This window comes from Alosa pseudoharengus, unplaced genomic scaffold, assembly GCF_046254945.1.
Source record: "Alosa pseudoharengus isolate Yale_2024_CS ecotype anadromous, Long Island Sound unplaced genomic scaffold, YU_APseudo_1.1 YU_APseudo_1.1_scf_27, whole genome shotgun sequence".
NCBI lineage: Eukaryota > Metazoa > Chordata > Actinopteri > Clupeiformes > Clupeidae > Alosa > Alosa pseudoharengus.
This window is the reverse complement of record NW_027468704.1, coordinates 126,506-150,773: the sequence shown is the minus strand read 5'-3', so window position 1 is coordinate 150,773 and position 24,268 is coordinate 126,506. Positions and strand designations below refer to the sequence as shown.

General features: G+C 42.2%; 1 protein-coding gene across 2 annotated transcripts in view; it reads left to right on the top strand.

Moving 5' to 3' along the window:
- The window catches only part of LOC143099283 (uncharacterized), a 107,027-nt gene that overhangs the window by 62,732 nt on the left and 20,027 nt on the right, over positions 1-24,268 (top strand). For both annotated transcript variants that reach the window (XM_076262379.1, XM_076262380.1), the window contains one exon: positions 23,296-23,604. In XM_076262379.1, the coding sequence (XP_076118494.1) occupies positions 23,296-23,604 (309 nt within the window). The remainder of the gene's footprint in view (positions 1-23,295; positions 23,605-24,268) is intronic.

The following is a 24,268-nucleotide window of genomic DNA, read 5'->3' as shown; positions in this document are numbered from 1 at the left end:
CTTCTGCTTTGGACAACAAAATTCTCCCTTTAATGGAGAGGTCTCTGAAGCCACTGATTAAATCTTTTCTGTGTTTTTTCTATGATAGGATTAAAGTTCAGAGAGCATCTAGTGTCTTGTTTACTGTTGATAGTTAGACCAAGGTAAGTGACAGTTTCTTTAACAGGGATGTTACAAATGGATGGACTAGTATACGTTTTAAGGGGGAGCAGCTCGCATTTATTTGTATTTAAGTATAGCCCAGAGGCCTGAGAGAATAATTTAATTGTATTTATAGCTATTGGAACCTGTGAGGCATCCTTTAAGAACAGGGTAGTATCATCCGCCAGCTGACTAATGATTTCCTTCCCAGCAATTGAGATACCTTGTAAGGGGCTAATTTTAATGAAATCGGAGAGTAGCTGAGCACAGATCAGGAACAAGTAGGGGGAGAGTGGACAACCCTGTCTGACACCACGATTCACCTCAAACCTAGGAGAGGTCCCAGAATATAATTTAATAGAGCAGTTTGCATTTGTATACATAGTCTTAATAGACTCACAAAAATAAGGACCGAAGCCAAATTTATCTAGGGCCTGAAAAATGAATTTGTGCTCGACTGTGTCAAAGGCCTTACAGAAATCTAGAAATAGAATATAAGCCTCGTTGTTGCAAAGGTCATGGTAGTCTATAAGGTCCAGTACAAGCCTGATATTGTTAGAAATGTGTCTATGTCTTAAGAAACCAGATTGGGTTTCATCAATTATCTGATCCAGAGTTAACTTTATTCTTTTAGCAAAAATCTGAGCTAGAATTTTGTAGTCATTATTGAGCAGACAAATTGGTCTCCAATTATCAATGAGTAGTAAATCTTTCTTAGGTTTTGGAATTAGTGTTAATAAACCTTGGGATAGAGTAGGTGGGAGAGTTTGATTTTTAATGCTTTCCGTGTACAGACCGTAGAGGAGAGGGGCTAGTTGTTCCGCAAAGGCAATATAAAATTCTGAAGATAGCCCATCAACTCCTGGGGATTTGTTGAGTTTAAGACGTTTAATAGCAAGTAGGATTTCATCAATTGTTAATGGAGCGTCACAGAGATCTTTCTTGTCATCTAAAATTGATTTTGTATTAGAGAGATGTTTTAAAAAGTTGTTGGCATTAGTCTCATTATAATCTGACTTATAAAGGTTTCTGTAAAATGAAGAACAGTAATTGGCTATCTTGCAAGGGTCGTCAGTGATATCACCGTTAACATTGAGTTTCCTGATAGAATTTAATTTGTTCCTGGATCTTTCTAATTGGAATAAGTAAGCAGTATTCTGCTCTCCTTCCTCCAGCCATTTGCTTCTTGATCTCACAAAGGCCCCTTCAGCTTTCTCTCTGTATATTTCATTTAGTTCATCTTGCTGTAAAATTAGAGTTTCCCTGTCACTTTCAGATAAATCTTCAGGCTTAATTTGAGTAAGGGCAGTTATTTTAGTAATAATTTTAGTTTCTTCTTTCTTTTTTTCTCTGGCTAAAGTGGATCCATATTCTCTTAAGAATTTTGAAACCTCAAATTTAAAGAGTTCCCAATTTCTGCAAAAGTTGTTATCTATAAGGGCCCTGTTTGAGAAACATTGTATCATTTCCTGGATCTTCTCGATTACTGAAGCATGCTTAAGGAGAGAGTTATTGAGTTTCCAATAAGAGCCTCTACATTTCTGAGTGTAGTTGGCCTTAAAGGATATTTGGAGTGACACAGCTTTATGGTCTGTTAGGGGCGTTGTAATGATATTGCAAGTAATGTTACTCCTATCAAAGCGGTCAGAGATTAACCAGTAATCTATGCGTGACATAGACGTGTACGCTTTATTGCTCCAAGTATAGAGTTTAGTGTTGTGATTTTTCTCTCTCCATATATCAATCAAATTGAATTTTTGCATGAAAGTAATCAGGTTGGGGGCCGGAGACTTACCTATACTTGGTGGCCATCTGTCTAATGAACTATTTAAGGTAATGTTGAAATCTCAGCCTATTACAAGCAATAAATTGGGATATTTAGATATCCAGTATAGGAGGCGGGCTTCCAGGACATCAAATAAAAAGTCATTATCCCGTTTAGAGTTATACCCGTATATATTGGCAAGAAGAAGAGGAATGTTATCAATACTAAGAATCAGTATCAGGTAGTGACCATGAGGGTCACTTTCTGAGTGCAAGACAAAACCATTAAAGTTATTCTTAAGAGTTGCAACCCCTGCGGATCTTTCTGACCCATGTGAAAACCATATTTCATTTCCCCATTGGGATTTCCAAAAGGAAACATCATTTAACGTAGAATGTGACTCTTGGAAAAAATAAAAATCAGATTTCTGCTGTTTTGCAAAGAGAAATAAAGCTTTTCGTTTAACATTTTCTCGTAACCCCCTGGCATTGAGAGAAACAACTGATAAGGATAGTGTAACGAGTGAGAGGCGAGTAGAAATTAAAACCAATGTAAACAATTTCCACTCCCCCCCCCCCCCCCCCCCCAGCAGAACAAATATGTTGAAGTATGAACATTTATTTGATTTAAATTGTACCTATGGACTGTATGCTATGAGTGCATGTATGTATAGTGTTTTGTATAGTGTTGTGTACGTATTCTAATCTGCTCGTGATATGTACGTCTGTGTAAACGCAGATAGTCCCCCTGTATGTATGTATGTGAATATGCGGTGCAGAGTGGCTACATAGCTGAATAGCTACATAGCTAACCGCTACTTAACGGTGCAAACCATTATGGGGGGCTTGTAGTGTCCATTTCGGCAGGTGCTTCTAGAAGAGCTGCTGGACGAATCTCTTTTCCTTCTATTATCACACGGGTCCCGGCAAAGTGGGCTCTCTTTCCTTCCTTTTTGGCAGCCTCGATCATTGGCCACAGTTTGGCTCGCAAAGCTTTGTCAGCTGCAGTAAGGTCTTCTGTGAAGCGAAGTTTGTTCTCTGTGAGAAAACTACAGCCCGTAGCCTTCCTTCACACCAGGTCCCTAGTAGATCGGTTCGAGAAGCGGATGATGGTCGTTCTCGGTCTTTTTTCCTTGTCATTAAATCGACCCAGGCGATGAACAATGTCCACATGTTCTTTAACATTTTCCCGAGACTCTTCGATAACAGCACTGCAGATGTCGATATCTTTCTCTTTGATGTTTTCGTGCATGCTTTCTGGGATGCCGTGAAGTCTTAAGTTCCATCTCCGTTGATACTTTTCGGCTTCATTGACTTGCAGCTCTAACTCCGAGAGCCGTTGAACATTGATTTTGCATGTATTCTTCACTGATACCATGTCGGTTTTCAAATCACCAATTTCAGTAAATACGAAGTCAATTGACTTTTTTAAGGCATCGATACTGACGGTGTTATGATTGATCATGCTCTCTAAGTTATCAGCACGCTCATTTATTATAGCTGCAATGTTATATTGTAAGTCTGTGAGAGTTAAGTCACCTTTGAGTCTCTTCCCATCTGGTCTGGCGGGAGTGTCAGGGTCGTTGTCTGGGATGGGTAACAGCTCCGGACTCTTGTTGCGGGTGCTGGAGCAGGTGTAGTTATGCTCAGAAACAGTGGCAGCAGATGGAGTTTGGTTACCGTTTGTAGTCTTCGTGTCTTTGGGGGAGATTTTCGTCGTCGCCGACTTCGCGCGCTTTACACCTTGCTCAGACGATGGCATGATGAGAACATACAGCACAAAAAGTACGTTGAAGAAGGCGGTAAAAGTTATTTTAGCTGAGGCTATTCAAGCAGGACACAACTGTTTTCGAATGGTTGGTATGCACAAAAACAAAACGTCTTTTTGATTAAGTTACATAGGTAGTTTTTTGTTGTTGTTGTTCATAGATGGTAATAGGGGCTGAAAAATGAGAACTTGGGTTCAGCCACGAAACACCTCGACTGTACTCGACGCCATTTTCAACCTCCTCCCTTCATTAGCTCTTCCTTCGTTCAGTGCTCGCACATCCCACGTTCTTCTTTTCTTCAGGTGTTTCAGGCTTTTTTGGTGGTTGTGTCCTACTTTCAGGCTCGACGTATCGCCCCCAGTTGGTGGGGCAGAGTATCACAGTTAATCCGTAGTGCGCAGGCGCTAACCTTAATGATTTAACGTGCATTCAGGACAGCAGAAGTTGGAGTATGCTTCACGTCCACAGCAAAAATGATGCACGTCTTGGACACGCGCAAATGTGACGCACGACCATACCAGAGCCTTTACCGTCAGATGTAGGAAGAAAACACGAACCATCCTTCTTCTCCACAAATGCCTTAACATTGTTTTCTGGTTTTTTGTAAAAGTTATTGTGCCGTCAATATCTCCTACAACACTCATTAGGGACTGTACGATATTTACCGGGGGGGGGAGGGCCTAAGATAATTTTTTAAGCCTTGGGGGAAGGCCCAGGAGAAATTCTTTGGCCTGGGGGGAGGGCCGAGGAAAATTATTTTTTCCTGATCCATGATATTTTTTTCCCCTGATCAATGATCCGTTTTCGATATTTTAAAAGGTTTGTAGGCCAAAACATGATTCACGTCTCTTTGACAGAGTGGGCGAGTCCAAAAAGTCGCAACCCTACCTGAATCTCCCACAACTCCCCTCGTAAGCTTGCAGGTCACCCGCGGTTATGGGTCATAAACCAAATATTTTAATGATATTCGGGTCATTTGCGGGCGGGTTAATTCTTAATTAAATATATATTTTCTACAAATAGGCCTACTTAAAATATCACGAGAAGGCTAGCATCGAGGTTCCGGTGACGTCAGCACAGCGAATGGCAGCTTGAGAGCACAGCTCCTCCAAGAACCAAGATACTTCACCCCAAAACGTATTCAAATACTATTCACTTTTACTTATACACGGTCAAAATGTCTGGGGCGAACAAGGAAACGAGAACAAGAGACACAAAAAAAGGTACTGAACAGCAAACCGAGTTAGTTAGTCGAGGGAATTCTGGCTCGCCTCATGAGGATGCTAGCCGAGTCACAGCGGCTAGCACTAGTACTAGCCTAGCTAAAGTTCTTGAGGAGATTCTGGACTTTCGTCAAGACATGAATAAACAGTTAAACGACATCAAATCTGAACTCACTAAAGTTGACCAAAAAGTTGAGGAAGTGGAGAATCGCGTTGGCGAGGTGGAAGACCGCACCCAGAATATGGAACAAGTGGTAATGAATCTGATAAAAGAAATTACCCAGCTAGATAATAAAGTGCTCGACCTAGAAGGTAGGTCCAGACGGAAAAATCTCAGAATTTTCAATGTACCAGAAGACGCAGAGGGAACGTCAATGGAGGAGTTCATGGAAAAGCTACTGCGTGATAAACTTGAAATACCCGAAGCGATGGATATAGCCATCGAGAGAGCACACAGGGCACTTGTTCCTAAACCTACTGGGGAAAACAAGCCAAGGTCAATAGTGATTCGATTCCTGAGATACAAGACTAAAGAAGAAATCCTCCGGAAAGCATTGGGAAAGAAAGGTGTGCTTTTGGACGATGAGACACAGATATATTTTGACCAGGATTACGCCCCAGCAGTTGTACAGAAGCGCAAGGAATACTCCGAGGCAAAACGAGTATTGAAAAAAAATAATATTCGCTTCCAGACTCCATTCCCAGCCAAACTGCGGGTGTACTACAAGAACGAGACACGGCTCTACCAATCAGCAGAGGAAGCGACGACAGATATGAAGAACAGAGGACTACCCATCAACGTGTTCAGGGCTGAACAGAAGGATGAGTTAGCTGCACAGCTGTCTCGCACTGCGTGGGAGAGAGTGGAAGGGCGGAGACGGTTGACCACACAGCAAAAGCCAGAAGACTCGTGAATGGACGGAGGATGTGAAACAGTGGTAAAATGTTCAAATTCTAAAACATATTTTGCTATCTAAAATACATATATTCTCTTCCTCGATAAAGGTGGAAATATTATGTACAATGGAGGGATCAGACCTTAAGTTAGTCTATTTAGCACTGACGGACAAAGACTTTGCTTTCTCCCAGTTGGGAACTTTCAGTGGAGGCCCTCTTCCTATGAATAGGAGAGGTTTTCCTCCCCAGCTAGACGTTCTTTCTAGCTTAGTTAAGGGTCATTTCAGGACCTCCCCAGCTAGACGTTCTTTCTAGCTTAGTTAAGGGTCATTTCAGGACCTCCCCAGCTAGACGTTCTTTCTAGCTTAGTTAAGGGTCATTTCAGGACCTCAGCCTTGGAATCTCTGTTATTGTGTTTTTTGTTTTATTATGTGCAAATGTTCTTTGTTTTTCTTTTTGGGAGTAATCCACTTGAAACATGTTTAGGCACAACGATGCATAGACATAATCTATGGCTAGTGACAAGGTTAAAATAATTTTTTATAATGTTAACGGGCTGTTAAATCCAATCAAACGCTCTAAAATTCTAACTAAAATGAAAAAAGAAAGGGCACATGTGGTATATTTACAAGAAACCCACCTAAATGATAAGGAGCATGAGAAATTGAAGAGAATGGGCTTTACTAACTTGTTCTTCTCATCATATAAGCCAGGACATAGAGAGGAGTGGCCATACTTATTTCTAAACAAGTCAATTTTGAAAAAATATCTGAAATAAAAGATAAGGAGGGTAGATATGTTCTAATAAAGGGAAATATAGATGGAACTATAATAACTCTATTCAATATCTATGTACCCCCAGGAAGTGATATAGGATTTTTCCAAAAGATACTTGATCTCATTATAACAGAAACAGAAGGCCTGCTAATATGTGGAGGGGATTTGAATATCCATTTACAGCCACAACTTGACTCTTCAAGTGGTAAAACTGAAACAAAATCTATATACAGAAAAGTCAATACACTTTTTAAGGATGTGGGACTTATCGATATATGGAGAGAACTATTCCCACAAAGAAGAGATTACACCCACTACTCTGCCCCTCACTCCATATACACAAGAATAGATTACTTCATAACATTTGGAAGGGATAAAGATAAAATACATACATGTGATATTGGGACAATTGATTTGAGTGACCATGCACCTATATATCTAACTATTGGCCTTAATCTGCCACCCCGAAATACTATTTGGAAATTTAACTCTGGCCTACTTAATGATCCTTGTTTCAAAGAAGACATCAGAAAAGAAATAGGTGTTTTCCTAGAACTTAATGATAATGATGAGGTTTCACCTAATATATTATGGGATACTATGAAGGTGGTTTTAAGAGGGAAAATTATAGCAATAGCTACACATAAGAAAAGACAAAGAAAAAAAGCTTTAGAGGAACTGCAACGAAAATTGAAGAATTTGGAAGCAAAACATAAGACCAATTCAGATGGAAATACATTTCAGGAAATTGAGAAAATCAGGAATGAAATTAGAAGTTTAACCACACAAGACATTAAAAGAAACCTAATGTATCTAAAGCAGAGACATTATGAAAGTGGCCCAAAATCAACAAAAATACTAGCATGGAAACAAGAAAAAACTAGCTGAAAATACAGTTCATAAAATACGAGACCCTAGAACAAATGATCTCAAAAACAAACTAAGTGAGATTCATGAAGCATTTGAAGCATTTTACAAAAAACTATATACAAGAGTACCAGGAGGGGACACGGCCCAGATAGATGCTTTCTTGAACGCACTGAATTTACCCTCTTAATGAAGAGCACAACCAAAAGCTAATGGCTGAGATAACAGAAAATGAACTGCAGGCAGCAATTAGCAGACTTAAAGTGGGTAAATCCCCAGGTTCTGACGGCTATACAGCTGAGTGGTACAAGGAGTTTAGGAATTAATTGATTCCTATCATTCTTCCTGCGCTAAACTGGGTCCTGGCAAAGGCACAAACACCTCCTAGTTGGAAAGAGGCCATTATTTCTGCCATTCCAAAGGAAGGCAAGGATAAAACGGAGTGTGCATCATTCCGACCAATATCTGTTTTGAATATAGACTATAGGATGTTCACTTCTATTATGGCCAGAAGACTTGAAAACATTATGCCTAAATTGATCCATAATGATCAGACAGGTTTCATACACCAACGTCAAACACAAGACAATATACGAAGGACATTGCACATTATGAACCATATTGTGAAAAACAAAATGGAAGCAGTAGTAATTAGTATTGATGCAGAGAAGGCTTTTGACTCAGTCAATTGGGATTTTCTCTACAGAGTTCTACATAGATTTGGTTTCCATGTCAGGGTTATTAAAACCATACAAGCACTATACAATAATCCTACGGCAAGGGTCAAGGTCAATGGTTACTTATCAAATAGATTTACCCTGGAAAAGGGCACAAGACAGGGCTGTGCATGGTCAATTATTTTCACTTTTTCTTGAACCACTTGCCCAACATATAAGACAAAATAGAGAAATAAGAGGCATTGACCTTGCAGAAAGAGAGCAGAAGGTAGCATGCTATGCAAATAATGTACTAGTTTTCCTTAGCCAGCCAACATTCTCTTTGCCTCAGTTGATGCTGACACTGAAGAACTATGGGCAATTATCAGGATACAAGGTTAATGTGGGTAAAACCCAAGTACTATCATATAACTACAGTCCAACACCAGAAATGGAGAACAAATACCCATGGTCATGGCAATTAAAATCCTTTAAGTACCTGGGCATAACTATCCCAAAAGATTTATCTAAACTATCAGAATATAACTACTCACCTATACACAAAAAAATCAAAGAAGACATCACAAGATGGAGTCTAATCCCTTTCTTTAGTTTCAGCTCAAGAGTACAATCAATTAAAATGAACTACTACCCAGATTATTATATCTATTTCAAACCTTACCAATAGAAGTTCCCCAAAGCCAATTTAATGAATGGGACAAAATGCTATCTAGATATATGTGGCAAGGCAAGAGACCAAGGGTTCGCCTCAAAACACTGCAGCTAGTGAAGGAGAAGGGAGGATGGAGCCTACCATCCCTCAAGGAATACTATTATGCCGCCCAGACAAGAGCTATACTATGCTGGTGTAATCCTTCATATGTTGCACAGTGGAAAAACATTGAAGAAAACTTATTTCCCATTCCAATACAAGCAATTATAGCTGACTCTAGGCTGCAACACTACATAGACAGTTCTGATAACCCATGGATTAAAATTACCCTTAAGGTATGGAAAAATATCATTAGAGAATATAAATTAGAAGGAGATCTACTGTATCTGAGGTGGTGTGGATATGACTCAGACTTCACACCAAATAAAATGGACACCAGATTCAAAAAATGGAGAGCCAATGGAATAAGAGCTCTATGCAATATAATGAAGGGAAACATATTGTTTAGTTTTGAAACTATTCAAGAAAATTTTCTGTTGGATTTCTTTAGATACCTACAGTTGCGACATTATGTTGACAAAAATGTTAAGAATGTAATAGAGACCATTCCAACTTCATAGAACTGTTTAAAAGAGCATATAAGTCAAATCTCAGTAAAGGAGTGATATCAGCCATCTATAAACGCCTTCTAGACCTCAAAAATCATTCAACCACATACATTAAAGCAAAATGGGAAAAGGAATCTGAGATAGATATTTCTGAGGAAGAATGGTCATTAATATGTGAGAACCAATGGAAATGTACCAGCTCAATGAGCTGGCGAGAGTTCAACTGGAAAAATTGTATAAGATATTTCATTACGCCATGTCAGACATCTCACTATAGCGATAACATCCCTGTTTGTTGGAGAAAGTGTGGACATCAAAGCGCAAACCATTACCACATCTTCTGGGACTGTCCTAGCATTAAAAACTTTTGGAAGGCGATACACACTGCTTTACAGGAAATCTTTTGTGAGGACATTCCTTTGGACTTTAAGACCCTATATCTTGGACATATACCTCAAGGTTGGCTGAAAGGGGACAAACTCCTGATAAATGCAATGCTGGTGGCGGGTAAAAAGTCTATTACCAGAAAATGGCTATTACCAGAGTGTCCAACAATTATTACATGGAGAGACATTGTAACAGAAATCTACAGAATGGAGCAGATTACAGCTCATGTTAACCAAAGAATGGAAACATTTCTTGAGTACTGGCAAAAGTGGTGCATCTATGTCACAGATAAATGGCCTGATTGTATTTCCTTACTGTACTGAAAATGATTTCTCCCAGTTTTACTTATTATTTCTGTTTGTTTATATGCGTGTTTGTTTATTTTATTTTAATTTCACTACTTGGAAAAATAAGAGGATGTGATTACTGTATGTACCATATGCACTGAATATGAAAAAGATGAATAGATGTATGTGAGATTCTGAACACTAATAAAAATACAAATTTAAAAAAAAAGAGAAGGCTAGCATCAATACAGTAAAGCATCAATACAGTAAGTCAACAGTAAAGAAGCTGAAGACGCGAGTTAAAATAATAAAGACACCCCTTCAGGAAAAGCGATATAGGCTATGGGAAATATTGGGAAAAGTTCTTAAAGAAGATGACAGTAGTACAAGTTATGGTCTATGTAGGCCTACTTCTTGCGAAGCCATTTAAAAGTATGACAGCCGAAACGGGCAGCCTGCAGGAATAAATCTTATGGCACAGACTGCACAGCCATATCTACCGGTATGTATAGGTTCGCGCATGCATAAAAGTTACCTTAGTTCGTTGTGTTTGTGACTTTAAACAGTGGATGTGCTTTAGTAAAGCTTTGTGCTTCATTCAGCATTTTAAACCAGTTCTTACGCTAACGTTTTGACCAGCAATGTATCTCTCTTGCCTACCTTGCCTCCCCATTTCTATTTTCGAAAGAAGTATGTCCATGGCCAAATCTTATCCTAGTGTTCTAATCCTTGGTGGTTGCGTGCGTGCTTGCGCTCTTATTCTCATTCTCTCTCCTGCGCAAACATTATGTCCTGCATGCCTGCGTGTAGTTCTACTGCATAAAGTTTTGCAAATAAATTAGTTTGTTTTACAGAAATGGACTACTGCATGCAGGCTATAACCAAAAGCACACATTTTGTAAATAAGCGGGTCGGATTGCGGGTCGGGTATAATTTTGTCCTAATAATATTTGCGGTGTTCGAATGATTCGAGGCTATCGCAAATCCCTCGAACAGGTGGCCAGTCAGAGATTTCAAATGAATGAGGGAACAAGATGTCAATGCAACACGCTGTTTTCCCTTGATGAAAGTGAAACCATGAGTTTTCCCACATCTCAACTTTGGCCAAAGTTTTCAGAAATAATTATTTTCAGTGATACAACTTCATTGAAATAATATGCATTTCCATATGGGGTCTTAGAAGCCATCTTTCTCCTTCTAGCCACAGCGTTTTTGTTGCAAACATAATCAACCTAAGCATGCTCAGATGACATGATAGATGAGGCGCTGTTGCTCGCCTGTTCGTCATCGTAAAGCCCGATTGATTGGTCTGCCCAGGTCTGGGGCGAGCATAATTACTCCACAACGGAGCAATGCCAGACCGAACTTCCCGACCTCAAATGTTGTGGGTAGGACTAAGTTCGGCTGGCACCCAGGCTAGATGTTTCCATTGATTATTTAAGAATAGAATAGAAGCTTTATTTGTCATTGCATAAAATACAGAGTATCAACACAACAAAATTCAAGTTGCCACTCTTGGTCAGTGTTTTTTTTTTTAAAAGAGCAATAAATAATTCATAAATAATTGGTAAACATACAGAGAAAACATCCCCAATATGCCCCGCCCTCTCTCTTACTCTCACACCCACGCTCATCCACCCAGCCCCAAACGCAGCACAACAGTTACACACAAAAAATACTCTCCAAACCCTCCCAGACAGAACACCCTCCTGCACACATGAGTAAAATAGCCGCAGCCTAAATAGCAGGAAAAGTGCCTATTGCATAGGTGCACAGAATGCAATATTGTCCAGAGGTGTTTGAGGTTGAACATGGCAGGGGAGGGGAAGATTGGGGGGGTGGGGGGTGGCCACAGTTTGCAGAGGTTTCTTTTTTTGGTTTAGTGAACGTATGGCCCAGGGGAAGAAACTGTTGGTTAGACTGGTGGTGCGTGCATTTATAGACCTGAAACGCCTGCCGTAGGGAAGCAGGTTGAACAGGTGGTGGGCAGGGTGGGCAGAGTCTTTGAAAATGGATCTGGACCTGTTGAGGCAGCGGGAGTCGGCGAGCTCTTCCAGGGAGGGCAGAGGGCAGCCTATGATCTTTTGGGCTGTGCCTATGATCCTCTGCAGAGCCTTCCTGTCTGCTGCTGAGCAACCCGCATACCAAGCTGTGACGCAAAAGGTGAGTATGCTTTCAATGATAGACCGGTAGAAGGACACCAGCAGCTTCTGTTCGAGGTGGTTTTTCCTGAGAATTCTTAGGAAGCATAGACGCTGTTGGGCCTTCTTAGTTATTGCTTTGGAGTTGATGGACCAGGTGAGATCTTCGGAGATGTGTACCCCTAGGAATTTGAATGATGACACCCTTTCCACGCAGTTGCCGTTCAGGTGGATAGGGGCAAGTGCAGTGCGGTTGCGTCTGAAGTCTATGATGATCTCCTTAGTCTTTGAAGTGTTGAGAAGTAGCTTGTTGGCTGAGCACCAAGCTGAGAGTTTCTGGACCTCAGTTCTGTACTCAGACTCATCACCGCCTGAAATGAGACCGACCACAGTGGTGTCGTCGGCAAATTTTATGATGAGGTTGGAGGGGTGGGAAGGAGAGCAGTCCGATGTATTAAGTGTATACAGGAATGGGCTCAACACACAGCCTTGGGGGGAGCCAGTGCTGAGAGTGAGTGGGGGGGGAAGATGGTGGCCGAGTCTTACTTGTTGTGATCTGTTGGAGAGGAAGTCTTTAATCCAAGCGCAGGTGGAGGGAGGGAGGTGTAGGTCCAGGAGTTTTTAAATCAAAATGTCTATTGATTGACTGATTATTGTGTTGAAGGCTGAGCTGAAATATATGAAGAGTAGTCTTGCATAGTTGCCAGGGCGATCTAGGTGGCTCAGCGTTGAGTGGAGGGTGATGGTAATGGCATCCTCAGTGGAGCGGTTTGCCCTGTAGGCAAACCAGTGAGAGTCAAATGATGGAGGGAGGAAGGCCTTGATGTGCTGGGCGACCAGCCTTTCTAGGCACTTCATCGCCTCAGATGTGAGTGCAATGGGCCTGAAGTCGTTTAGGCTTTTGCAGGTAGATGTTTTTGGAACTGGGATGATAGTGGCGGATTTCCAGCAGGATGGGACGATAGTTAGGGACAGGGAGATGTTGAAGATCTTAGTGAGAATCCCAGAGAGTTGGTCTGCACAGGCCTTGAGTACTTTGCCTGATACTCCGTCGGGACCGGCAGCTTTCCTTGGGTTCACTTCCCTCAGTACCTTCCTCACATGATGTTCCTGGAGGGATAACAGAGTGTTGGTGAAGGCTGGGGGGGGGGGTGCAGGTTGGCCATTCACTTCAAATCGGACAAATAAGCTGTTTAGTTCCTTCGCCATTGTAGCATCAGCGGAGGGAGGTGTGATGATGTGGCCCTTGTAGTTGGTGATGTTCTGTAATCCATGCCACACTTGACGTGGGTTACTGTCAGTGATGTATCCCTCGATTTTCTTCTTGTATGCTACTTTAGCAGCTCTAATGCCCTTCTTCAGGTTAGCTCTGGCTAAGCTGTAGAGTGCCCTGTCTCCTGTCCTAAATCCTGAGTTGCGGTCCCTGACAAGGTGCTGCACTGCACTTGTCATCCAGGGTTTTTGGTTGGGGAAAACTCTGAACCGTTTGGTGATGGTGGCATTTTCAACACAGAATGAGATGAGTAAGATAGGACAGTCTCAGTATATTCCCCAAGATCCCGTGGTTGAGAAACAGTCTTGTAGCTGGGAGAGGGCGACCTCAGGCAAAGTGTTGATCTTCCTAATGGAGGGCTTGCTTTTCCTGATGTGAGGGGTGTAGGCTGGTATAAGGTGCAGTGAGAGGTGGTCAGACTGGCCAATGTGAGGGTGTGGCTCAGATCTGTATGCATGCTTTATATTGCATAAACATGGTCAAGAGTGTTGTTCTTTCTGGTGGCACATTTCACATATTGGGTGAACTTAGGGACACAGTCTTTAAGCATGCTTGATTAAAATCACCGGCTACTATGTGGACCTCATCTGAGTGGGCCTGTAATTGTTTACTTATGCACCCATGAAGATAACTGAGGGCCAGGGGCGGTCTTAACATAGAGGCATAGGTAGGCGGCTGCTTGGGGCCCCCTACCAGTAGTCTTAGTAGGGGGGCCCTCAACCAACCTAAAAAAATAAATAAATAAATAAAAACCCCTAGTCATCACGCTTCAAAAGTATGGTAAATTGTAATAATATTCTTAAGAAATACGTTAAAACATTGACGTAGTAGTTAAAATGTCCAGTTCATGGTTATGTCCCTATATACACCCCCTACTTCCACAATGAAATGGACTAGTCTGTAACGTGCGTTGCGCGAAAGATAAACACGAAGGACGTCTGGGAAAGTGTTGCCAATTTAGCGACTTTGTCGCTAGATTAAGTGACTTTTGGCCATCCCTAGCAAGAGAAAATGCCATCTAGCGACTAGCGACAAATTTGCTTACTTCTTCCAACGATGGCAAACTGTTTCGTTGTTGAAACGTCAGAAAATCTCCCCTCTCATGCCAGTTTCATTAGTGAATTAGGCCTACATCGCGAATTCAACCAAAGCGTTGCCCCACGATTATAAAAGTTATGACTGGCTTATGTGGTATTAGCCCGTGTCATTACACGGAAGTAGATGTTCTATAAATCTAACAGCTCAGAAAACTTCACTGGAAGGTGCAGCAACAGAGAGCAATGACATGATGACAGGGAAACGCTTGCCAGCATCGTTCAACAAGCACATTGAACAAAGGAAAGTAGGCTACAACTTCATTCACAAAGTAGATAGTTTAAAATCGAGCATACAAGTAAAAAAAAGTAGAAAAACCTATAACATTTGTTTAGGCTATGCAGCATGTTGTCAATGCAGGACAGACTGTCGGCTGGAGTAAAAAAAAACAATTCTCTCGGTCTGTCCGAGTGACATTTAAGCCTATAGCCTATATCCAAAATATAGCCATTGCCGGTTAAATTGTGTAGGCTACCCTATGGTGAAGTTATAATCAGATGTCAAGCTGTGCAAAGCAGATGCAGCAGTTGGGAATAGGTTAGATATTACTGCATTTCAGCCACCTGATGCTCGTTCTGGTGTAGGCTATGACAAGATAGTATACAGAAATGTAAAGTGTACCAATTAATACTGTATATAAGTACTGGTACTATATATAAGTATTAAAACAATTATATTTCAAGAAGTTGCCTATAATATGAGTAGGAGAAAAGCAAACATGCGTAAAGGGGAATTAAAGGGCCATCACCAGGGTTTTTTAGGTGGTGGTGGTGGTGGGGGGCGGGGGGGGGGGGGGTCGGGTTCTCTGTTGGGCTATCGTGACTATTAGTTTGTGTAGTGCTACACTTTGTGTGTTCTCTGCTTTCCATCTTCATTTTGGAGTAATGAAGTGTATGCAGGGTTTAAAGGGGAAGGTTTTTTTTTCCTCTCCAACCTTTACTTTCCCATAGATTAGCTTTACCTGCCTATCCACCATTCAGTCGGTAGGCTAAATTTTTTTTTCGTGCTCTTTTAAAGATAGTATGGGGGGGCCCCATACATACCTTGGCCTTGGGCACCCAATTTGCTAAATCCGCCACTGCTGAGGGCTATATTCACGTTAGCATCTGGGGGTATGTATACAGCCGTGATGTAACAACAGTTAACTCCCTAGGTAAGTAGAAAGGGCGTCAGATGACAGTTAATGCCTCGAGATGAGGGGAACAGTATTTGTGAGTTGCATGGCTTAAAAAGGGTATGAATAATTTTGGACATGCAATTTTTCATAAAAATGTTAAAAAAGACGAAAACACTTCTTTTTTTGATTCCATGTTTCTCCCACATTGTCTTGTAACCTTTTGGCATGTGACAGTGTCATTTATAGTCAGAACAAACATATTGGTTAAGAGAAAATCAACATGAAATCAATATTTGTCAGGGGTATGAATAATTGTGTTCTTAACTGTATAGTTGACAGATTTTTCTGTTATTACATAATTTTTTCAAATAAATACTCGAAGTCCTACAGGTTTAAGTTCAGCAAATACTTGTCATGTTAACTTTGAAGTGTGTTCTATGACTATAAAAAAGTTTAATGATAAAAACTCATTACATTTTTTTGGTTTCTCTCTACACTTGAAATGTACCCCGAATTATAGAATGACCGACATGCAAAGCAACAAAACGTTTCAAATTCACAAGACACTGCAATGTGCTCAAATTCACAATATGCTGCAAATTCACAACAAAAAAAACTAAACGGAAATGTTTCCTGAGAATACTTAAAAGTGATGAGCAATCTCAGAACACGTTTGGCACTGATGAGTTAGATGGATAGCAAAAGCAAAATGTTTGCAATTATGTTTGCAAGTATATTGGAAGGCTGTTTTCATTTGAACTACACTAATAACATATCACTTCCACACATTACACCCTCCTTATTGAAGTAAATGGACAGCAGGGGCGGGATATGTGTAGACAATTGCCATATTGGCGTTACAAACTAACCCCATGCATTGCTGTGGAGGATTTTTTGACTGCTGTCTCCTCATTAGAAAATCTCTGCTATAGTGTCATGTCATAACACTATGACCACACTATTGCTCACACTCACAGATTTTGAGGAGCGTTCCCACTAAGTTTGTTTCCACTAAGCCCTAAAGCTATATTGTAAAGTGCATGAAGGCTTTCCCATATACTTCCTGAGCACTTTTCATAAGTGGGCATTCTCTGCAACCTTTGTCTAAGGGTATTATTTACAACAAAGAAAAAAAATCTATATGAGAGCAAAAAGAGTGTTTATACTCTACATTCTTGACTTTCTTAAACTGCTGGTTTCTTTCAGCATTCATCATGCTAGACCACCCTCTCCAGTATTCAGTTATATGTCCATGGAGTCAATGGACCCACCTCCTACATTTACCAGGGAACCGTCACAAGCAACAATGTATGTATATATAATACTCTTTTGATCCCGTGAGGGAAATTTGGTCTCTGCATTTATCCCAATCCGTGAATTAGTAAAACACATTCAGCACACAGTGAACACAGCACACAGGTGAAGCACACACTAATCCCGGCGCAGTGAGCTGCCTGCAACAACAGCAGCGCTCGGGGGAGCAGTGGGGGGTTAGGTGCCTTGCTCAAGGGCACTTCAGCCGCTTCCTACTGGTCAGGGTTCGAACCGGCAACCCTCCAGTTACAAGTCCGAAGCGCTAACCAGTAGGCCACGGCTGCCCACAAATGTACCACTTCTACATAATTTATCCTGTAATACCAGACAAGGCCTACTTTTACATTTTGCGTGTGTGTATGTGGTAACGTATGTGTGTGTGAAGGTGATTGTGTGTGTATGTTCGAGTGTGTCGAGTTTGTGTGTGTGTGTGTGTATGTGTGTGTGCCAATGTGTTTGTGTATGTGATTGTACGTGTGTTTGTCTGTGTGAAGATGTGTGCATACATGTGTGTGTGGGGGAGTATATTACATTACATTACATTTGGCTGACTGATTTTTAGCCAAAGCGACTAACAACATGATAAACAGTTTAAGTTTTAGAGCAATTCTCAACAATTTTAGGACAATTTAAAAAACATTAGAGTACAGTAAGAATAAGTGCATCAGTGAGTGCTGTTTTTAACAGTTACGTGTCAGTTTAAGACGGCTGGTGAGTGCTAGGATCAGCAAGACTTGTTGTAAGTGTTGCTATGAGAGGAGATGTTCTCTAAAGAGCTGGGTCTTCAGGAGTTTTTTGAAAATGGAGAGGGATGTCCCTGCCCTTGTAGGAACTGGCAGTGTGTTCCACCAACGAGGAACAACAGATGAGAACAGTTTGGATTGGCCTGAGCGTACCGGAGGTAGAGCTAGACGTCGTTCGTCTGAGGAGCGCAGTGGTCTGGAGGTAGCATATGTCTGTATGAGGGTATTCAAGTAGGTGGGAGCAGAACCGGAGACTACTTTGTAGGCAAGTGTTAGAGCCTTGAATTTGATGCGGGCCGCCATAGGTAGCCAATGTAGCTGGATGAGTAGCGGGGTAACATGTGCCCTTTTGAGTTGGTTGTAGACCAGGCGCGCCGCCGCGTTCTGGATCATCTGAAGTGGTTTCACTGCGCAGGCTGGGAGACCTGTCAGGAGGGCATTGCAGTAGTCGAGTCATGAGATGACTATTGCCTGAACCAGAAGTTGGGTAGCATCTTGAGTTAAGTAAGTCCTGATTTTCCGTATGTTGTAGAGTGCGAAACGGCATGACCGGGCGACTGAGGCAACATGATCTGAGAAGTTTACTTGGTTGTCGAGAACAACTCCTAGATTTCTTGCAGTCCTGGTAGGTGGAACAGACAGGGAGTCAAATTTGATGTTGATGTCGTGGTGTATGGTAGGTTTAGCTGGGAGGACCAGCAGTTCAGTCTTTGAGAGGTTCAGCTGGAGGTGGTGTGCCTTCATCCATGTAGCTATGTCTGAGAGGCAATCCGAGATCCGTGCTGAAACCAAGGGGTCATCAGGTGGAAAGGACAGATAGAGCTGTGTGTCATCTGCATAGCAGTGGTATGAGAAGCCATGCGAACGGATAATCTGTCCCAAGGAGGTGGTGTAGATAGCAAAGAGAAGGGGGCCCAGTACTGAGCCCTGGGGGACCCCTGTGGTGAGATGGTGAGGTGCAGATAGCTGACCAAGCCATGATACGTTAAACGAGCATCCTGTGAGGTAGGATTCAAACCAGGAGAGAGCAGAACCGGAGATTCCCATGTTAGCGAGTATAGAGAGAAGGATGCGGTGATTAACCGTGTCAAAGGCAGCCGATAAGTCAAGCAGAATGAGTACTGATGACCGAGCGGTCGCCCTGGCTTCTTTTAAGGCTTCTGTTACAGACAGCAGAGCTGTTTCGGTAGAGTGGCCGCTTTTGAACCCAGACTGATTTGGATCCAGAAGGTTGTTCTGTGAAAGGAAGTCAGAGACCTGTTTGGAGACTGCTCGTTTTGGATAGGAAAGGCAGGAGTGAGACAGGGCGGTAGTTCTCGACTTGAGCAGGGTTGAGAGAAGCTTTCTTGAGTAACGGTGTTACCCGGGCCATTTTGAACGCTGTTGGAAATGTGCCGGAGGTTAGCGAGTCATTGATCACATGCGTGATAGCTGGTGCGATGGTCGGGCTGATGGACTGAAGTAGGCTCGTAGGTATAGGGTCCAGCGAGCATGTGGTAGGACGGCTGCATGTCAGGAGTCTAGATACTTCATTCTCGGAGATGCGTGAATGCTGAAAAAGATGATCTAGCAGTCCCTAGAGGTTGTAGGAGTGCGGTATCTGAGTCAGATGCGTTGAGTGGGCATGTAGAGAGTTGACTGCTGATTGCCGCCACTTTGTTTGTAAAAAATGAGGCGAGGGTATCTGCAGTAAGGCTGGATGGAGGAGGAGGCAGCTGAGGGTTGAGTAGCGATTTGAAGGTTGAAAAAAGTTTTCGAGTGTCTGTAGCGCTGTTGATTTTGTCATTGTAGAAAGCCGTCTTAGCAGCAGTGATGCTGGCTGAGAAGGAGGTCAGGAGTGTCTGGTAGTTTTTGAGGTCATCAGTTAGATTTGTGCCATTTCCTCTCCGCGGCTCTGAGTTTGGTGCACTGCGATCGGAGGGTATCATTTAGCCATGGATGAGAGTGTTTGGATCGAGCTGGCCTTGTGGTAAGAGGGCACAGCTCGTCTAGACACGAGCTCAGTGTGGAGCAGAGCGAGTCTGTGGCCTCATTAACCTCCAGAGAGGAGAAGGTGTTGAGTGGAGGTAGACCGGAGGCAACCACAGAGGAAAAGTGCGTTGGAGACAGGTTCCGGATGTTGCGGCGGAATGTGACCATCGGCTGAGGAGCCGGAGGCTGTTCTGTCAGGCTGACGTTGAACTGGATGAAGAAGTGGTCAGAAAGATGGAGAGGCGTCACCGTGAGGGTGTCTGTGCTGCAGTTCCGAGTGAAGATCAAGTCAAGCTCTTTGCCAGCTTTGTGTGTCGGTGGGCTTTGAACCAGTTTGAGGTCAAAGGAGTGGATCAGGGCCAAAAAGTCCGCTGAGCCTGGGGCATCTAAGTGGATGTTCATATCACCGAGAACAAGAAGCGGACAGTCATGCTCAGGGATGGAGGACAGCAGAGTGTTAAGTTCGTCCATAAAGTCGCCTAGTTGGCCTGGAGGGCGGTAGATGACCAGCACGTAGAGTTTTGCTGGGGCGATCACTGTGATGGCATGGAATTCAAATGAGACATATTTGTTTGAAGGCAGTAGCGGGGTGAATTTCCATTTGTTGGAGATCAGCAGGCCCGTCCCACCTCCTCGTCCAGATGGGCGAGGGGTGTGGGAGAGGGTAAGGTTAGTGGAGAGTGCAGCCGGGGTGGCAGTGTTCTCTGGTTTGATCCAAGTCTCAGTGAGAGCAAGGAGTTCCAACGAAAGGTGGTTGGCATAGCCAGCTATGAAGTCCGTTTTGTTGACTGCGGATTGACAGTTCCACAAGCCCATGGAGAAGGAGGTTTCTGTAGGTGTGGACCGTTTAAGTTGCTGTAGGTTAAGGCGATTTCTGCCCCTTTTGGCATGATGCCGTTGATGATGATGCCTATATATGTGTGATTCCACACAAATGTATTTGTGAGTGATCATGTATAGTTAAGACAGAAAATGCAGAGATGGATACTAAGGTGTTGCTAGGATAGACATGGTGGTTGTATAGTTTAATGAAAGTTGATAGTGTAAAAGTAGACAGTTTAAAAGTTGAATGTAGATAAAAAGTTGTTGATAGACAGATAATTTAATGAATGTTGATAAAAAGTTAGTTTAATGAATATTGATAGACAGATAGTTTGATGGATGTTGATACACATAGTTTGATGTATGTTGATAGTTTAAAAGTAGATAGTTTAGGCCCCAGCCGTGGCGCAACTGGCTGGGGCACCTGCACCGTACGCCGGCGACCCGGGTTCGATTCCCGCCCCGTGGTCCTTTCCGGATCCCACCCCGACTCTCTCTCCCACTCACTTCCTGTCATTCTCTACTATCCTGTCAATTAAAGGGATAAAAGGCCAAAAATATTGCGTTAATTCTTCAGGTGGGAAGTGTTCATACGAGAGACGCTCTCATTGGTGGTTATAGAGTAGGGGATTGACAGCAACATAGCCAATCATATTATGATAGATGCTGAATTTAACATAAACTGCAATGTTTGATTTTAAATTAATGTAAATTTAGCCGGGACTGTAAGCTGGCACACGTGGGTGCTCAATGTTTTCAGTGGGTGCCCGAGAGACGGAGCACCCACGGTATCGGCGCCTATGACAAGCGTATCTCGCGGTTGCATCCATTACAAACAAACATGCAATGTGAACGTCTGGGATTACTCTTTAATAATCAAAAAAATAAACGCTAATGAAGTAAACTTGTGACCATCAAAAATCGTTTATCGTCTGTAACTCCGTGATAACAGGACGTAACAGGAAGGCATTTGGCTGAGCAACGGAGGTTAATATGCTCTATATTTTGTCCAAATGATGTCTGTCTATCATCGTTGCACTCAGAGAAAACCAGAATGTTTAATTTGTCTTGCGTTTCTTCTACAGCTGCAAACGGGATTCATTCGCAGTTAACCAAATATTTCTTTATTAGGGCAGGGCAAGCATACTGTATGTCTGGCTATTATATTATTTCTAAACCAGTCTGCTAAAGTCTGTAGTGAAGTCTGTGTAGGGTTTTCCAGCTCCATTTCTTTTTACGAGACACCCTGCTCACTTGAGACCTCTGCCGGTTGTTGCAGCGTCGTTACAGCGTCACTGGAAAAATACAAATTAAAGTCGTGTGATACCGCGTGATCCCGCGCGCGGACCGCAAGGGAAGCTGGCCAAGTCGAAGCACTGCCCACTGTATGTGCACACAGCTTGCTATTATAGCAAGCACAAATGAGCAAACAAACAATCTCCGTAGTTGATGAAAGGGGCTTTGTGCAACCGGCCCTAAGGAGATATCAATAAATGAAATACATAGTAGCCTAGGCTAGTCTACTATAATGTGTAAATGACCCTCAGCCTACCATTGAGTGGTTCTTTCAATGACTGTTGCTGTTTGACTTACAATCTGTCAGATGGTGTATTTCCCTGCTATCTAACTAAAATGGCTATGATCGGGCTTTTGTTGCTCGGTCGGATCGGATACCACAGATGTTAGAAGTGGCTACTCCGCAACAGGCAGTCTTACCATCTTCTCTGCTGCACTACTTTTGACGACGTTCACTAGCTTTAAACTTCACCCACAGGTTCCGCTAGCCTGGCCTCTGCCTGCCTACGTAAGGTTCCGCTGGATAAATGTATTTTTTTTCTGAAGGAAATCGATAAAAACCCTACACTTTTTGCTGTATATCTGGCGGCACAACCCCAAACACAACACGTTTTCGTTATTGTTTCAACTTTGATCAACAACAATGTTTTAACTATGTAAGGTCAGTGATCAACAACAATGTTTTAACTATGTAAGGTCAGTGATCAACAACAATGTTTTAACTATGTAAGGTCAGTGATCAACAACAATGTTTTAACTATGTAAGGTCAGTGGAAGCCGCTTGCGTTATGCCACCCGGAAGGATCTTGAGCCTATTGTTTACAAACATTCTGAAATGCCGTATAGTTCTAGGTCTATTGTATTTAAAGTTAATTTTTCAAGAAAAATCACTACTCACTACTATCTTGCTTCATGTCCCTTCATTTGTCAAAAATGTTTTTTTAACCTGACATTTACACTTTAAAGGGGGCAGGGACGGGCGGTGATGAGCACTGTTTACGTAATGAAGTGACAGTAAATTGCACATGTGCTACATGTATGTGTTACATGCTTGGATATATTTTCTTATTATCTTACAAGAATAATCTTGTCCAGTTATAGGGGGTATCTCCACATTGTGCCATCATATTGATTTTGTCCCAAAATAATCATTGTCAATGCACAAAAAAATAAGATAGACCTCGACATGCTGCCAGTCTCGGCGCCGGAACCGGAAGTGACGTGGAAGATAGAGTGAAACCATTCATTAAAGCTACTATTGTCGTCTGTCTTGTTTTGTATCGCTAGTTTTGACTTGTATACAGCAGACATGTCTGAGGACAGTACATCAGAGAGCACTGCCGTGCCAATGGTGTCTACAAGCAGTCTTAATAACACCAACATTGGATATTATAATGTTGTGTAGCCAATTAATTGCTTTGGAAGTATTATGCATTACTTAATTACTAATACAGCTCAACATTTTAATTTACAGTGGAGCTCATACCACCAGCCCTTCAGGTGTGGTATGTATTGTTTGTGAGCAAACAGCTGTGAAGACCTGTCTGACCTGCCAAGGCTCCTACTGTGGCAGCTGCATCATTCCGCATCACACCATTCCAGCTCTGCTTGGACACAAGCTGGTGGAGGCAAATACAGAAGTGGGAAAAAATAAGTGTCTGCAGCATAACAGAGAACTTGGGCTTTTCTGTAGGACTCACCAGACTGCAATATGTGTAGTGTGTCTAGTAAAAGAACACAATGGACATGACATAATTTCCAATGAGACAGACCCAGATGCAGGGTAAGTATCATAGTTCTGTTTTTAAAAACATAAATCTCTAAGACCAATAATGACCTCACTCTGTATTTGAGCATTTCCCTTTTTGTTGTTGTTGGCATTATCACATAACCTGACTCTCGCCAGATGAATTTCGTTCCGCCTAGCTCCACTCATCCATCTGGGATCGATCCATTGGAGTGGTGCTTCAGAAGGCTGGGCCTTATTTAAAAAATCCTTGCATAAGATTGGACAAGCCACTGCTGAAATCACTCTCAATGGAACCGATCCCAGATGGATGTGAGTGGAGCTAGGCGGAACGAAATTCATCTGGCGAGAGTCAGGTTAATTATCACATCCCTTATAATGCAACAATTATTCCCTCCTGTTTGAGATCTCCTGTAAGTGATTCTGTATTGCATTTCAAAACATTATGATGTGGAATGATGCAAACAGCTTCTTTATGATTGTGAATAGGTCTTAGTGAGATTGGAATCCTCTTAAATACTTATAAGCCGTCCCAGACTTAGGTGCTAGTGTTAACACTGAATGTTTTGCAAATAATTTTTTGTCAAAACAATTAGGAGTCCTAAAGTTATGAGAGTTTGTGAATAAGGCCCTACAGGATACAGGTCTCTCTCTATCTCACACACACACTCACTCTCACTTGGCCTAGCTAACATCTGAG